Raw genomic sequence first — 18,572 nt, 5'->3', positions numbered from 1 at the left:
AAATCCAAGTGACGAAGTGGTAGCCCACACTTATAATTAAGGAGAAGATCAACTTCAGTGGTTTACTGACTAATCAGGTGAAATACCGTAATCAGTATGGAAATCCATCCTTTCCAGACTGATATAGGTTGTATACCTTCCTTGGGAAATGCAGGGTCAGGGTTGACTTACATACGATTTGCTCCATGACCAGAATATTCGCCCATTTTGACCAGAATCAAAGTGCACATACAATATGATACAACAGAACAGTAGGCAAATTATTGATTAATTCAGTCCTTCTATCTCAACAATTGATGAAGGCCTATCTTATGTTTATGTAAATATATATCGATATATTTCTTAAGCAAGCTATATAGGGCTCAGCTTTATCGCAGCTTCTGGGCATGAACGGCACCGGGTGATTGTCCTGGTAAAGGAATGAGATTACAAGTTGGTGCATTATAAGTTTGTTGAAGACATTCATTACGGGTAAGTTTTGCACCAATTCTTTCATTTGCAAACACCGTTTTTTTCAAAAACGGTGAATTATTTCCTTTTTGGCAAAGGGAGCGGAGATGAAGAGTCCTCGAATGCAGCATCCTGGCATAACCAGTGGTTTTCAATATACTCCGCCTGTCGATATTTTGTAAAAGACGCTGATCTCAGGATGGGAATGCATCGGAAGAAAACAACATCATCTGCATCCGTTCGGTAATGGGGTGCTATCAGTGCATGTTGTACACGATCAATGTGACAATGCTTGCCCAGCTTTTCTAGATTGATGAGCGTACGGATGTTTCAGCTGCACACCATAACTCGGCACCATATGAACAAAAATGATTGATGACTGAATAAAATGAATGCTATTCTTTCATTGTCATCATCATCTCATTCGTTTTCTCAATAGATTTACCATTAATTTCCTCACACGAAATAAGATAACGGTAGCTTAAGAAGCAACAGCTGTTTCTGTGTGATAGCAGGAATGACACGTAAGACAAGCACACAGGTATTCAAACATTCGATAAGTAGGCCTAGGCTATGATGATTTACATAACTCAAAACATTGCAGACGTTGCATCCTTCCAGTTCTTGAGAAACAGCCCCGAAGAACACTTTTTAAGAAGAAATACCTCCTTTCTAATAATCATATATATCAGTCTTCCTACCCGCTTCTTCGATGCCACCCCTTTGCCCTGACGCAAACGAGAACGCCATCTCCGCGAACTGTTGAGGCATGCAGCGGAGAATGAGGATATGGATTTGCCGGGATGATCGAGGGAATTTTTTATTGCTTTATTAAACCAAACGAAGGAATAGACAGACGGCGTGGGAAAAGTACGGAAGCCACGAAGCGTGGGTGGAACATATCAAGGACACCGCCATTCGTACACCACGCATCCTGCACCGTCACAGTTGTAACATAGCCTATATCAATAGATGCCCATGTCTGTTTAATCGCTCGGTCAACGTGCCTGGAAAGGGCGTTCCCTCATATCGTAGAGCACTTCCCATCTGTCTTATTCCACGCATTTGTCTCTTTTATTATTTATTCAAAATCCGGGTATCCTGAGTACATGTGGCTGCTCAATAAATTCTATGGAATTGACATGGGCCTGAATGAAACAAAGACCAGGGATTCCGTTTGCGTCATCAAACCCCACAGCTTGCTCGGCTCTGATTGGTTATTCCAACAGCTCGTTGTTATCTTGTGATACCAGGATACATGATGATGCTTTTATTGTCATTGACTATGTCCGTCATCATTTTGACGCACGCTTACCATTTACTGCCACAGGGGATTAGATGCACTTAAACGTCTGTAATGTCCGTTTAGACACTGATTAATTTTACAAAACGAACTGCTGTCGGTGATACACAGTTTTGTTCTGATGGTCACATCCGTTCGACGAACGTACGTAGTCCAATTACAGTATCATATTCTCTCAGTAACAGAAGAACGAGTAAAATTCGCACCAAATAACTTTTAGAAAACATTGATTACATATAAACCTACCCAATTCATATTCGATTACAGTGCTAAAATGAACCATATGGCTGTAGAAGGATTTGAATGAAAAAAAGAAAAATAGCTGCAAAAGTACAAATTAAAGACGTGCAAAGACGTGCAAAGGACGTTATTCACCAAGTCACACTCAGCATATTTAGGTAGTTTTATTTAAATAATACCCGTTTTCCGTTCCGAAATCAGTGTGAAAACATGTCGAACAAGTCACACTAGCAGCAATTTGTGATTGGCTCTCAATTTTTACATCGATGATGCATATTTCAACGATTTTGATTGGCCAAAGATATACCGATCTCTCCTCATGAAAGTTTGCACTTATCTGCTTTTATCTATCGCTTTTTCAATGATTTGATATTCGCTGCGATCTGTTGAAGCCAGGGTTGTTTCATTGAATGACTATTCAAGGTTAGACTTTTATGAACACCATTGTTCATTTACCGGTGCCTATACATAGCTAGTTATACAAATGAAATTATTTTGAAAGTAACTGCTGTCGCTTATGTTTGCAAATACACGTAAATATCAAAGGATTTTGATTAAAAAACATTGATTTTTCAATGAAGCACATTATTCACGACAGGTTATATTTCTCCAAAACCATTTTCCACCCGTAACATTATTGGTATTTAAAAGTTTCGTCAGCCGAAATTTAGTTAACTTTATGTTGTTGTCCAATCGGACAGGCTAATTTCTGCACCACCGGTGTCATCAGAACGAGCCAATCTCAATGTAGATAGATTGTGTAATCTTCGAGCAGACGTTAAAAGCTTGTCAACTTCCTATAGTTGGTGGTGCAGTGAGAATACATGTATTTGGAACAGAAGCCCTGCTGATGGAAGCTACCTTTAAAACTAATGTGCTAAATAAACTAGATGCGCAATCTCCTTTATTAAAACAGGCCGGACGTTGATAGGCCTATGCATAAATTAACCGGACATATCACAAACATTGGGCTTGCGCAGTCAAATCTCCTCATCACAGGTGTTGCAATGTTCTTTGAAATGGTTCTCCCTATTACAGTTTTCCAATCGATATATTGAACGTAGTCAATGGACCTACGTCAGTACATGCATAGGCTTTGCTGGTCTAATAGACCACAGCCATATTACGTTCTCGTCAGTGCGGAGTAGACGGAAAATTAAATTTTTCAGCTGAGGTTAAACAATTTTTGGTGAGTGAATTTTTCAAATTTGATAACAATCTTTGGCATTTTTACAAGACGAGGTTTATCATCACCCCCTTCTATTTCAGTGTTGGTCAGTCGGAATTCGGATAATAGGAATACGGTTTTATAAAGGACTGTCTACATTAATTGACCCCGCTGACTCGAGAGACATATTTCTTAAAAATTATAGATGGCATCAAGAAAAAATTCTATTCTCGATGAACTGGACACTTTGTAGAAATCTTTATCATAATCCAAAAAGTGTCTCTATCCTTTTAAATGTTCTTCTAACATATCCAATAGAGTACTTCTGTAAAGCCCAAGGGCAAACGCATAAGGTATTGTTGATATTATTTCTGATATTTTCGGGTGGTGTTTCACGTATACTGGAGAGATGCCAGTGAAATGTCACCTACCTAAACGTCATTGGGTCATCGAACATCTGACCGTCAGCATTATGTCAGGAAAAGCACACCCAGCAGTCTGTTATAGGATTATAATAGTGTGTTTCGGTAATCAACTCAATGGCAACACTCCTCATGTGTTCTTCTATAAAAAGTATATTATTTGAAATATTCATTTAGTGGATAAGATCGAGCAAAGTTTGATTCTAGAATTTTTTTTTTGGGGGGGGGGGGGTGAGAAATCGGATCAATCCGTTACATACTTTATCTGATCACAAAAGAATAATGATTTAGTGTAATTAAAATGATGAGCACTGTTTTCTAATTTGACTGAATTAACTCTCGGTTATTTTATCTAAATTTGTGAAATTTTTGGCGTCACTCCTAAACTAAATGTGGTCAAATATTGGCATTGCCAACATTATATCTCATATTGCCATGACGTCGCCATTCCAGGCCTAAGCTGTTGTGATACATCTATGATAGAGAACCACATGAGGTGACCATTGTCTTGGGGCGGTGTGCGCGATCTGTTCCCAGGCCAAAGAATGTGTGATATATCAATATCATATTTTGTAAAACCGCCACCAATGTATACTTAATGTACATAATTCAATATTCAACATAACGATTCCTAACGGAAATTGTACCCACATGGCTTACATTGACGAAGTATTTGAGTGAGTTTTCTTAAAGTAAATGTAGTAAGGTGCCCATCTGACTATATGTACTTCTCATGCCAGCGTCCTTTAGATTTTCTTCGGACACTCCAATGGAATAACCTTTCACTAATATATCTTCTGAAGAATATATATTGACATGTGTTCGGTCAAATGTAATGCACTCACAGTTTACACCTACATATATTATGGAAGTACTTTACTTGGAAACGAACCAGAATGTGTACTACAGTTGTTCTCAAAGAGATGTAGGTTCTCAATGAAAATTCATTCAGTTGGGCGTACGATTCTGGCAACGATAAACACTCTATTTTTTCTCGATGACACTTGCAGCCATATTGAGGAGAAATCATTTTAGATTTATAAGTGATTTTCCATTCATTGTATTTCACCTGTTACTGAATGCGACCATCTGCTTTTGGTTCCTTTTATAGAACGAATCACGCTCGTCATCAAGTTGATACCGACCGAAGATAACCAGGAGAGAATGTCCGGGTAACAGAGTATTCGAATGTGTGCTTTATTCTCTTAGCTTTTGACGGTCATGGCCTCTTTAGAACCATATACCACAATCCGGCTGAATACTGTAGGTCCTGACACGTTTTCCTGGGGGAAATGTTCTACTTTTACACCGACACAAACAGCATGCACGATATAAAGAATCGGCCATCTTCCAAATCTGTTTTCCACCTGTCACTGGTCGATAAGTAAACAACTTTTCTTTTACTTTCAGTATCAAAGCATCCTAGAAGCAACCGGCTGTTACAATAAAAAAACCAGCAAACAACACAGGAAAAACGGCTGAAATGTAACTACAGGAGCGGTTAGTATTTGCGCAATATATTGTGTAAGGATTCTCAATAACATTACAGAAACGTCGTATCATAATCTAACGGAATATCAAGAGTCAAAATGAGTTGACAGCGGAGCTTGTGTTTTCCAAATCCAGTATCTAATTGTGTTAGATAAAACCTTGGTTTGATATTTTCACATCGTAGTTTGACTAAATCCAAGTGGAAGTGAGACCCTTTCACACGAAATTCTTCTTTCGCTTTCGAAGTGATAATCCTCAGGTTATTTTGATTGTCTCAAAATAATCGCACAAAATGGCAAGCACAAAGGAAGACAAATACATTGGCCAGCTTTTCCGGACTTGTGATCTGGATGGCTCCGGCTACATCGATGAGATTGAACTGGCCCAGATCTGTACGGAACTTGACGCGGAGGAATTAGCCTCGGTCTTCAAGGAATTGGACAAAGATGGTGACGGCCGGATATCCGTTGCGGAGTTCTCGGACGGATTCAAAAGTATCAGTCAGACTTTGTTACAGATCGGTAGAAAGCGGCGGAAACTTTCGAGTGCCAGTATTGGATCGCTGGGATCACTAAAACATTTTGGGGGCAGCCGAGATTCACTGGATACCGACAAACCTGATCCGATCGAGGAGGCTTTGGGGGGTTTAACAGACGGACTCGGCGCGCTCACATGGTAAGTTCTTCTTTTAATTAGAAAGGAGCAAATTTGTTTTAGTTCGATTGTTGCAACATATTTGAATTTTCTGACAATGTCTGAAGCAACAGCAAGCTGTACAGTTGACCCTGGTAAGCTACTACAGGAAGATTCAACCTTGACCCGCTGGCACATCACCAGGGAATGAGTCATCTGTTCTCAAATAACGAGTACCACCAAAATTCTGAAGAAGGGATCTGACGATTTGTAATGAAGTCTATACTAACCATCTTTTATCAACAATAAATTAATGAATTACCATAGATCTCGATGAATAAACGGGCAAGTGGATGATTATTCGATATTTTAATCAGAACGGATAACGGCATCACCACAAGAACCTGCAGCTAGATGGGTGATATTTAAATATATATAAAACACCTGTACAATTCTTAATCATGCACAAGCTTTATTTCGTCGAAAACCTTTGTTTTTACGCCCACAACTATAGTCCTGTCCAGTAATAAATCACTGTTCAATTATTAGTTTAAAACTCTTTCACAAACAAACGCCTACACTTTCAGCAGCATCTCATAGATTTTGTTGACGTTTAGGACAGATTTTAATCAAATTCTATTGATCACATATGAAATCGACAAGAGAATACGTCATGCAGGTGCATGGTTGTCACAACTCATAGTTATCAATATTAGTTAAACTCCAGGCTTATCAAAATCAAAATCATTCGTACAAATCCCTGACCGTGGCCCTGAGTGCACTTCAGTCGTGTTTGTCGTACATCAAATCTACCGCCAGTACCTGCTGTTTCACGAACAGGTTTTTTACGGCACAAAAGTTTATTTAAATGGACGATCAGTGTCCTCAACAATCCTAATCCAGTGGTTGAAAACGATCGCCATTTTTGCGCCGAAGCAGCAAATCAATATTCACTTGACCAGGAAACACTGGAAGCAGCACATCCTCTCATCCCAGACCCCGGGCCTTGCGAATGAACAAAGGTTTCAAGCCCTAGATTAAATTTACAACCCGATTTATCACTAACATTAACAGTTTGAAAAGGACATAGTTTTAATCAATTTAACAATTGCTGCTCTGAAACTTGTTGCTGAAATTGGGCGCCATTTTGTAAAGAAGTGATCAATACAGGTCATACGATGGAAGCAGCTGTGCCGATGTAATATCGAAATTGTTTGATGCGAACAAACAATTGAAATATCGATATATTTGAAATGATCATAGATTTTGTTGTCGTTCGGGAGTGATTTACTAGGGGTAGCTCAGTGCAAATTTTGCCCAAACACACACTCTCAAATATCGACACTTTTTTTCGGCTCATCATGAAAATCGTTCGTGTTCGTGCTCCCGATGCTTTAGCAATGGTTGCATGATTCCTGGAACCTGATTACACCTAATTGCGAAAAACAAGGTGTAATCACTCGCGCGGAATTAGGTGAAGCCCGTTGTAAGGAATGTTGCCACCGATGCTCAGCATCTGAACACGGACAACTGAAGCAATCCTGTTTTTACGGTGAACAAAACGCCCTAGACTAGAACGCCATTGAAAGATGCAGTAACGAATGAGTACTCGAAGTATACATTCTAGTCGCGTTACTCGAAATAATAGGGTAAGAAAAAAGCAGGTACAGAAGAGGTAATATGAACAGTCATATGCCTTTGAAATTCATCTTGGCTTGTGAACAATAAGCACGTTTACCATTAGGCCTGTTAAGGTCTACAAAAATCAATGATGTTGCCATAGGTCTTATTGATTTGATTTGCGTAGGCCTACACGAAATGTCACTGCATCATGGATGTTGTGGACCAGTCCGTAGGCCTATACGGGAAACATATTGCAATGATTATATGACTCACAGTGTGCACAGCTGTCAAAGAATTGGGTTGTTTGTTCGATTTCTTGCAGTTGGTACCTGATAGAAACGTTAGGCGGCGTCTTGGGGAACAAAACATTTCAGGACCATACGCAAGGGTCACTTGTAAGATATGACGATCCCGTGGCCTATGGTTCGAATTACACTGCTGTCACTTTTTCAAAAATTTTCGTTCGGTGATTTTTTTTTCTTGTAATTTTTGTGTGAATATATTTGTCTGTATTCATCATAAAAAAGCCAACGATAACTTCAAAATGACTAAAAGAAGAAGATGAAGTTTAAACTACGTAATAATTATATATTCTTGTTGAAGCCAGAGGATGACAGAACACTCTCCTAGAAATGTATCAATATCCACATTGCTTTACTGCAATGATTCTACGTAGAAGGTAGATATAATGATAAAGGTAACAGATGTTCATGTAAGGCATCAACGTTTTACTGGAAGTGAGTGGAGTCAAGGGGGCCCGCGAGAGCACCATTTGACAAAAAATGCAATCCGCATCACTTGTTGAAGAGCACGATGTGACCAAGAGTGCTATCAATTAGGCAGAAAAGGATTCACCATTGGGAGTGCCTATACTGCATACATATACTAGTAAATATCTATACTTTGTGAAGGCCCTTGTTCTCTCCGGCTGACATCTGCAATTGCGTTCGATAGGTTATCGATTTGCCATTACTCACATATAGGTGGTTTGCTGTGTTGAGAGAGAGCTGAGCTGACTCCGATGTGTAGGCCTAGAGGATTATGCGGTGACATAGATAGGCGAGGTGGTTGAACAATTTGTGGTACGAAAGCGAACTTATTCTTCCCCAAATTACCTCGCAATATCTTTGTCTGACCACCCGTCCTCGTTTTGTGAAATTCGTTGTTGGATATCAAATGATGGTCATCGAACCGGATCATGCGGAAGAATTTAATTGCAAACGGGATTACCTAATACGAAGTCGTGAACGTTCATGAATACTGACGAAGTTTCAGAAGTTAGAAGGTCGATCTGTAGGTGATGCAAAGGTAAATCGACGGAAATCTGGAGAAGGTTGATGGAGTTTTCTAACTACAAACGTTGAAAAGAAAAATTCACGTAAAAGCAGCCCTGTGCCAGTATACTATCAACCGGAACTGTAGAGTGCCAAGAACAACAGATGGAATACGTTTAGGATATCCAAAAGCACAAGTGACTCGGCGAACGATCTACATGAGGATTACAGAGCAAGGTTAACGGAATTGAATGCATGTGACAGATGACATATTCACAGCTGAGTGGTCACCATTGATGACGAACGAGTGAGAGAAAAAACCAGCAGCACTACAAACACAGCTTCTTAACACAGAGTCAAGGTTGAACTTTCCCATTTTCACGAGCACTTTATTACCGCTTCGAAGAGTTATAAGAGAAACTGCTCAGAATTGATTACTGTCAAATGCAGGGAAAGTATCAGCTGCACATAAAACCTCGTGAGACCACGATGATAGGTGACTTCATGACGTATGATTAATTGCAGGATTATTGGTTTATCAACAAATCTGCAAAGATAAAGTTGTACAGATATCATTATTGGATGGAATAAATCAGGCAACTAATTTAACAGGATTTTTAGTGCCATTTGTTAAAAAGGTTTATTAGGAAAGGGCCTGTAGCTGAATAACAATAGAAATTCTGACGGACCGGCTGATTTGCATTATTTCACAAGCATGACACATGTATAAACCTGCGTATGCAAGAAGGATTATTTTTCTTTTCATTTTAAGGTAAAGAAGCATTTGAACGGTATGTGAGAGCTATTAAATACGCAACTCAAATACACGAATACAAATTTGCAATGATCAAACTGACCAAATTTATTATAAAAATAATAATCCGTTAGAAGTTGTGCAAAATTCAAATGACGGATTAATCTTTGAGGAAAGTAAATACAGTAGCATGTGTGTCGTGGACTTAGACTTTCTTACTCGACGAGAAGTTTCAAATACAAATGGAATTTTATTACTACGTATTTTTACTACAGAGAAACCGTTCGGGATTTGGATTTTGGCTTTTATGGCCGATAAGTTATTAAATGGGTTTCCTGAAGTCGATTTCTACCGCAAATTCAAGTTTATCCAAGGGAATACAGATGTGAAAATGTCTGGATTTGGATATTAGACTGATTGAGTCATGTCATTGCGAAAGTTAAAATGCCGCCACAATTCATCGCGGAGGAAGAGCACGGGATCTCTCCCCAGGAAGGTAAAACGGGGCAACAGCAGCCGGGAAGACATCCGGGTCTTTCTCCGCAAGATGGCGGCTGACGACGATGATAAACAAAGGCTTTTATTCAAAGCTTGCGACATTAACAAGAGTGGGTTCATTGAAAAATCAGACTTGATAGAATTTGGTGCAAATCACTGCTGGGTTGAACAAGATATTGATGACTTGCTCTGGCAGTTAGATAAGGACAACGATGAGAAGTTGAGCTTGGAAGAATTCATGGAAGGGTTACAGTTAGAGGCCTTGGACGATGAAGATGAAAACACTGATGAAGAGCCACCGGATAAAACCAAGTCCAAGGGCCCGAAACCTCCCCCACCAATACTTCGGCCGTTCTCGGTCAACAACCCACCGCTTTCCCCCGCAATGAAGTCGCCATCCTTTGATAAGTTCCAGAGTGACTTCCGTTACATCCCACCGCGCCGGCGACACAGTGTGTGCACGGAGCTGCCAGGGAAAGATCGGTGTGGCTTCTGCGATGACCTGTCTTGTAATATTGTGCTGCTCTCATCCAGCAGGTTAGTTCTAGGTTAGGAATGAATGAGATACACCCAATGGTTGATCATACAAAATAGAGTCGTATAGTGAGAAATCAAATTCTTTTTCAGTGTCAAAGTTTTGGGAGACTTTCAATCAAATTGTCAAAATATACGTGCTAATATTTGACTTGGTGAAGATATTAGATAGTATAGTTAAATGTTTTTCTCTTTGGGTCAAATTACACTTAAACGACGATAATGAAAATGAAGAGCAGGTATGACGGCCACCAAAAAGGCTTTTCAGGCCACTTTCAGGGAAGCGTTTAGTCTACCTTGATGTCCAGGATATTACTTGAGATTGCTGTAAACTTTAAAGATTCATTTGATTTAGATGAATCAATTAGTTAAGACCAGTATGTAGAAATTGTTTCGTTACGGTTCCTCGTCTGATACAGACGTGTACACATGCGTAGATACATACGAATTAAGGTACATTTACTAGAAATTGTATCTAGCCATATGTCTATCAGCTGCTCGAAATTAAATGGTAATTAGACTTAAATATGGAAAACCTAAAACTGTTTTCATAAACATACTTGACTCAGAACTTGGCCGTTTAGCAAAATATTAACGGCCCAAAAAGCTGAAAATAAGCTGGAGTGGATTGATGAAAATGTATTTTGAGTTCTCCTACTGTTTTTCGAATGAATCCTAGTAGATATTACGTATCAGGAATGGATTCAAAGATATCTGAGGATACGACTTTCGGACGTTTGTATAATGATTTGGTGAAAGATCCAGTCAGTCATCGCGATGCATATAAAACGGGATTTTGGTGAGTAATAGAGGGTAACGGACTATTCCTAATAGAGTTTTATAATGTTGGTCTCTTGTTAATGGTCCTCTAGGAATACCAGATAGGAGAAGCAGTGACAGTTGGATCTCGAGGATTTTCGAGGATGGAGAACCATGAGAAAATGTTGCTTTCTAAGATCCTTTAAAAAAATAACATCAGTAAGCATTCCAGGATATTATTTACAATATCCTTTTCGACGTCTATGAAACAGATGCTTGTTCAGGATGTCACCTTGCCATGGCCGACCATTTTGATCCTAATCTGCATGTACTAATCAAATATAATCTACGTGTAAGCGCCTGCTGTCGCATGTCGTCAATCCTTGTACACTGCAGGTACATATTGTACATGTATTCAGAATGATCTGCACTGTGGTATAAATACAGGCCGAGTCTGTAGAATGCACAGGGCTACAGCCAATGATATGAAGTGTCTGAACAATAGGTTGTGAGTTCACCGAAACAAAATATTTTTTCTGCCAATAAAAAGTTCTATATCAACTTGACTTTATTAGTTACAAATCAAAGGACGTCATTTAGACAGCCCTTGTACAAAAAAGAAAACTATAAATATCACTTACACTACCCATACGACTTTTGCATTTTGCTAAAGGTTTTGTGTGAGATTTAAGTTTTATAATCAGATTCATTATATTCATTCGGATTCTTAGAATATTTTTTCAGTATGCTCCTTTGTCCAAACACGATGACATCACGACAGCTGCGGAGGTATAGGCCTAGACAAAAAAGCCTGTCCAAAATTGATTTCACCCTAGATGCTCCCTTTCAATGGAAACTTGTTTACTGCGACAAAAACAAATAGTGATGAAAGAAACCATCGACCAGTTCCTTTACAGTAGGATGCATAGGCCTTTTGTACACAACATAATTAGGTCCACGCATAATACGTAGCCTATAGGCTTATTTTATGGGCGTAACCATATGGCGTGATACAGTGTACAGACCATACAGTATGTAAACCGTATACTTCATACCACTGTCAGATAAATGTGGCAGCTGCTTCTAATGATTGCATTTTCTCATGAAAATATTTTTAAAAATATGAAATATTACAACAAGCTTAAAAACAGTGCGCTTTGCCGACAAAATCGTCTCATTTTGTAAGTCTGGCGCCTGAGATAAAAATAAATGTCGTCATTGAAGAAAAAAGGTCACCATGTCTTCCCCAGCCACCGTTCAAATCAGATATACTCATCAATGGCTACTAACAATGATGTCGATTACGACAGGGTAGTTCTATTGTCATCTAATGTGTCAACAACAGCGTTTTGTAAAGAAAAAATACATGTAACATTAACAAAATGAATTATTTGGCTATTTGAATATGAGGGTAAGGTTTCCATGTCTTTACGTTGCAATACTAGTATGTTCAAAAATGCAACTTAAATTCTTCGTGAGGTGGAGGTCTTACTCTGATTCCTTTAAGCAAAACTGCCAATGGTGTAAGGAAGACACACGTTGATAACATATGAATTGTCCTGGGATGATCCGCCCAGTCATTCCTGTACCTAAAGTGCCTTAGATTATCTGTGTCTTTGGTTTACATTTGATTCGTTGTTTGCAGCCAAGAACAAGTGGTGGAACTGTACCAGACCATCCACACAGATTACCCACAACTACTCCCAGTGTTTGAAAAGATCATCTTAGACGTGATACGGGACATACGGTTCCATCAGCTGGAAAATGAACGCCTCGAAAGCTCATATAAAAGGTTGGTATCAGATAATATTTCTTTTTTGGTGACATTTATTTTGATATTTTGATTATCAGATTTTAACAATATGAAGTTTGTTTTGAAGAAAACGACTACTGCTATTAGAGAGAGACACAGACTTAGGTTAATCGTTGGAGAAATTTATTAGTCACGTAATAATTCGCCAACCACCCCAAGCAGGTTGAGTTGTAAGAGGACCACATTACTAACTCTAAACCCCCGTGCTTCCAGTCCTTCGAAAAAGTCAAAACTGGCGGACTGTGTGAACTCTAAAACTTATATTGATCCACATGTCTGATTGTTCGATGTTTTCGCAGTAGTCCATTGAATATTGTAACTGAATCTGTAACTGAATTCAGTTTGATGCATACACTGTGTACTAGAATTTCTTTCTTTAAATCATTGCCATACATGGATCAAATTCACTACATTTGCACCAGATCAAATTTATGTAAAGGCTCTCAAAGCCAGAAAGCCACTTGGTCACCCGGTCGGCTTTGCTGGAGTGTTTAGACCTATTTCTGCTCAGAACACACCCAAAAGTATGTAATGGGTAGGCCACGTATGTAGGCACCATTTTACGTGGAAACACAACAGCTGGGCCACTGAGGAGAACTTTGTTCTTGAACTGACGCCTTGCCATATCTTCACAAAGCAGTCAGGCGCCAGTTATATCGAACGTGAACATTACAAACGTATGTCTGCACGGAAATGAACATACTTTGTGACATGAATCAAAATAGCGATATTACCGTCAGGAGCGAACGCATTGCGCACGCATACATATGGACGTCAATTGCTTATGATCTAGACAAATGAAATGAAACCGCGACAACAAGAGCGTGACCAGCACTATGTACCGTGCAGTCGAAATTTATGTCCATCATCGATTAGAATAAGAATAAAGCTACACACCGTTAACATCTTAATGGGGCAATAAAGTTTCCTGGGGGCTGCAGCTGTGCACACTATGAATCCCCGTAGTGAGTGAATTTGTCGTTTGAACATGATAATCTCTGAAATAATTACGGTACTCAATTACCCTTTACCCACCGGACGCAAAGTCGCTATGCTCACTTTCCTGTACCTTTGACGTTTCATTGCGACCCTGAACTTGCATGTTTGTGTGATAGACTATAGGAACAGACAAAACACACCACAATGCCGCTCATTCTGATTTATGAGAGGATTTCACCCCGTCTAACTCAGGCTGCTATTGACCTTCTTGTAGAGAAAAAGAGACGCATGAACGGCATCTACGGCAGCTTGAAGAAGACATTGAGCATCAGATGCAGAAGACAGAGAACAGGGTCCGGAAGGAAGAGAGGGAGAGAGCGGAGCAGGAGAAGTTGGAGCTGAAACAGGCGCTAGAGATGGAGATGCAAGAGTTACAGACGAATCTGAAGAGGTTACAGCAGGTAAGAGTACATCTCCAAGCATCGCCATCAGACGAGCGGTAACACTATAGCTAAGGTGCATCAACGGTGTACTAGCCGTATTTGAAAAGTTTATGGAATTAAGTTAATATGTTATGTTTCTTCCTCCTATCGGCTTTGATTGTAAAAGGTCAGCCTGATATAGACTGTCAACTTTAAGTCAAATTAAATGATAAAATTTGTTGCTGGCAACGCTGTTCTTTAATTGAACAGTTTAAACAGTTGTATTAGTTGTGAATTATTTTTTCAACTTTTTTTTCAGCTTGAAATGCAGTTCAGCGAGAAGGTATCGGACGAGACCGTACTGGACATGAGGCGGCGATTAGAGGACACGTCGACCGAGAACAGAGTGTTGAAAAGCGACATCACAGATGCTCAAACCAACCAAGCCATACTAAGGAGCGAGTTGGCGACATTACGACAGCAATATGAAGACAAATGTAGAGACCTTAAAAAGTAAGCCTTGTAATTTATCAGCCTCTCATTGATATTCTTCCTGGCTTATTGAAAGTGCGTTTGAGCTACATGTTTACATTGCAACGGCATTTGCCATTAAATTGAGTGTACATTGTTCCACCTTTCTAAACTCAGCTATCTCCGTCTTGAACTTTTCAGGAGTTCACTAGAAATTGGTAAAAGTAATCGTGTTCAGTCCTGTGGAAAATAAGTTCAAGTGCCCTAATTGGCCATTTAAATGTGCAATCGATGGTTGAAGTTGGGGATATGTCCCCAAAATATGATATGATCATGAAATCATGTTGTAACATACTGCATGTACACTCGTGCTAACTGTGACTGTAAATATACTAGCATATAGTTTGTGAACCCGGAGATTTGCAAAAGCCATGTTCATGATATACCAAAAGGAACCGAATTAAAAATGAGCAACTCGACGATACACGACGGCGAATTTTCCAATCAAAATGATGATGTGTCATCATCGGTTTCTAAAAGTTCCAAAGCTGATCAGTATTTGTACATTGCGACTAGGATTCCAACTCCCTCTCCGCTTGGCTTTCTGTATACGCCTATCCTGACCATAGCTTCCCCTCGAACTTTCAGCGAGAAGGACACGTTATTAGAATACATGAAGGAGCAAGACAATCTCACAAGACAGCTGCATTTATTACAGTAAGTTGTGATTTTTTTAATTCCACCGCATCGTCCTCGCTAACCCTTGATGACATTCTTCCTTTGGGCAATATCACGAACCTCACATGTAGTTTTGGATCCATGGCAGTACATAAACATCCAGTTATTATTTGTGTTTTGTCTTTACGATGTGAGTCAATTTCAACGTTGCAACCAATTTTGGCCACGACTCGACTTACCTGCAATAGAGGTGTCTTTAAACATGTTCTAACATTCCACCAACATTGATACATGGAGTTGCCAACACATTAATACCTTAGACGTGTGGTAGCCATAATTTGTAGAGCCCAAGCCTCATAGTTTTCTCATCTGTAGTTTTTCCGTTACTACAAAGGAAACAGCTCATAAGAGATTCTCTTTGAAAAGTAGCGTGATGTTATCTGGCAACCGCATTGAGACGTGTTTACTTGTTAAGACCACCTGCGTCATGTATTGGATGCAGTTTACCCAGGAAGAAGGACAGATAGTCAGATACGTGAAATTTAAACGCAGCGGCAAAGCTGCTTTTGTTATTACCTCGAAATGATTTTGATTTGGTCTGCTTCAGGACATACAATCAAAGCTACTTTGCTTACAACAGGTAAAATCCAAACAATGAAATGCATGAATGGGTGAATGCCTGTCTAAAATTTGACACGATGTTGAATCCTGGATAGTTAACACTATCTTTTCTTGAAAGGGAGACGAACGTTTCAACGCTCCTTTTCCCATATTTCTTTTCAGTTTTATCATCTTTGCGTTTGGATCTTTCTATGTGAATTACCAAGGTGTTTTGTAATGAAAGGAATGGTATTGGGTTTTGCTTTTTTTCACTGTGTAACCCACTGCTTGAACCACGGGTGCTTCTTTTGAATGCAATTCCCAACACCATTCATATCTATACTGTATTTTTTGGCAGATTGGTATTGAAAGAAATTCGGCGGGGTGACTGTTTTAGACGAATAAATGGATTTGTTGGTGTTGAAACAAATTATCTTTATGCGTACATGTATACGTTTTTTAGACGATTACATATATACATGTACAGTACCTATTTTCAAATACATTTGTGCTCGTCAAAATTATACATGTATGTATTCCATAGAAACCAATGTGGAAAAAGCCTGGCATAACAAGTCGAAATGTTGCTTGTTTTTCTTTCTACGTGGCGTTATAATGTTCTCGTCTTGCCTCTTCAGCGATGCGAACAAAAGGCTCCACGACACAAATGATGACTTACGGGCGGCTCTCGATGCGACGAGATCAAATCACAAGCGAAACAAGTCAGAGGTAAGACAGCTTTCGAATGCTACCACCTGGTGGCAGTCTTTGACCTTCACCTCCCAGATCCCGTCGTCCCCTCCGTTTCTAGACGGCTTTGAATAAAACATGACAAGTTACAATGTCATATATTATGTTACTCACACTTGATATACTTTATCAATTCAGAGCATGCATAATGTATTTTGCGATGACAGGTTTTTAGATTAAAAACTACAAGCAAAAATGACTACAAGCAAAAATTGCCTCTTCTTGGATATGGGATAGAATGTTGGCACCTTGATAGAGTGATCCAATAAGTCCCTGCGTGGCATCCATTAAGATAAATGCAGACAATTTTCATCGTTACACGCATCCTGGGATTTGTTCAGTGACGCGCAATAAGGCGTTGGAGAAAGCGATGCAAAAAAGAAATCCCCCTTGTCAGAGGAGGAAAATTCTTGTGTAAAGGCACATCTTTGCATGGACTTGCCCAAACAGGCAGAAAAACTTACAAAATCGTACACTAGTATTTATATATACGGCTTGCACAGCAATGTTTTATAAAATCGATAGATGGGCCGAGGGAACTTGCAAGCTGAATAGCGTGAATTCCGCAGCTGAAGCAATGCCGCCCGCCGTGTCACTCTTGTTTGATATTACATCAGCAAACGTTCGCTCTTTGGCCGTATCGGCTACAGAATCAATTTCTTGTTCGTCAAGGGAATTGGTTGTTTAATAACTAAGAGCATCCACAAAAGGGCAAAGATAAAAGAGCTGTTTTTTAATCTGATCAGGAGCTTCCATTGACTACGCGACCATCCATCGGGAAATATTTAAGTATGCCCTAAACATAGTGCGAGGAAACATGTTGGTGGCTTGTTAGATGTCCCGGACCTTTGGCATTCAGCGCGGCATCCTCTGAGCTCGTGTAATCGTTTTTCAAAGACCGGCAAGTAATTATATCGAACTCGTTGGCGTACTGGTCGGATGATTGAAGCCATGTTGTGAATTACAACCTGGACTACCATCACGCACTGCCAGTAGATAGAGGATGCCTTTGAATGCTGATTGATGTCTGTTTTTGTCTTTGGCAAAGTTATTTTTACTCACTGCTTGGAGCAAATTCTAGTGCCTATGATCAAATAGCATTGCGTTAAAGAAACGTTCAGAAAATTAACAATTACTATGGCGTGATGATATCACACCAAGTATTAGATGAGGTTGCCTGGTCCCGATCTATTCTTGATTGTTTGGCATTCGTCATCTATTTTTTTCCAAAAAGGGGCTGAGAAAGAGTCAATCAAAACCGCCAGAAAATACAGAAACGGACATTCTAACAGCATGCCCTCGAAGTATATCATGTTCGCTCTGGTCTGACGAATAGCCGGTCGTACATCAATATCTAGTCAAATAGCAACGAGTCTTCTCCGCGCTTCGTTTCGATTGAAAACCGCCGAGACCCGCGGAGCTATCTTGCTTTACGCATAAGGCTAGTCGAGACATGCAAATATCATGTACTGGAAGTGATGTTGATTTCCCTCCAAACGTGTACAGGAATTGATCCACCGCGCAACATTTTGATGAAGTTTTCATGTTTATTATCATGGAATTGGCATGCGTGAAATATCATGTAGTCACTCTGGGCGGAAAGTCGATGTTTTTCTCCACAAGGGAATACGGTACCGTGTGCGGAAAACTGCTGACTGGCGGAGCTTTGCATTATTCTGGCGTGGCCCATCATGTTAGTGTAGCTTAGTGCCAATTCCGCTATAGAGACCAGCACTTTTTCGGTTAGGCG

The 18,572-nt window shown here is 39.7% G+C and overlaps 1 protein-coding gene across 7 annotated transcripts in view; it reads left to right on the top strand.

Annotated features, from left to right (window-relative positions):
• The first annotated feature begins 381 nt into the window (after window positions 1–381).
• LOC135492823 (ras and EF-hand domain-containing protein homolog) overlaps window positions 382–18,572 on the top strand; it is a 39,805-nt gene continuing 21,614 nt past the window's right edge. For 2 of the 7 annotated variants that reach the window (XM_064779472.1, XM_064779471.1), the window contains exons 1-6: window positions 8,369–10,393; window positions 12,795–12,941; window positions 14,176–14,362; window positions 14,643–14,836; window positions 15,443–15,511; window positions 16,711–16,801. In XM_064779472.1, coding sequence (XP_064635542.1) covers window positions 9,783–10,393; window positions 12,795–12,941; window positions 14,176–14,362; window positions 14,643–14,836; window positions 15,443–15,511; window positions 16,711–16,801 — 1,299 coding nt within the window. In that variant the 5' untranslated portion in view covers window positions 8,369–9,782. Of the gene's footprint in view, window positions 472–3,072; window positions 3,183–4,993; window positions 5,750–8,368; window positions 10,394–10,962; window positions 11,190–12,794; window positions 12,942–14,175; window positions 14,363–14,642; window positions 14,837–15,442; window positions 15,512–16,710; window positions 16,802–18,572 lie in introns of those variants that run through there. The other 5 variants (XM_064779477.1, XM_064779476.1, XM_064779473.1 and 2 more) reach the window with 5 other exon arrangements.

Source organism: Lineus longissimus, chromosome 8, assembly GCF_910592395.1.
Source record: "Lineus longissimus chromosome 8, tnLinLong1.2, whole genome shotgun sequence".
NCBI lineage: Eukaryota > Metazoa > Nemertea > Pilidiophora > Heteronemertea > Lineidae > Lineus > Lineus longissimus.
Note: the sequence above shows the minus strand (reverse complement) of the source record. Positions and strands in the feature narration are given on the sequence as shown.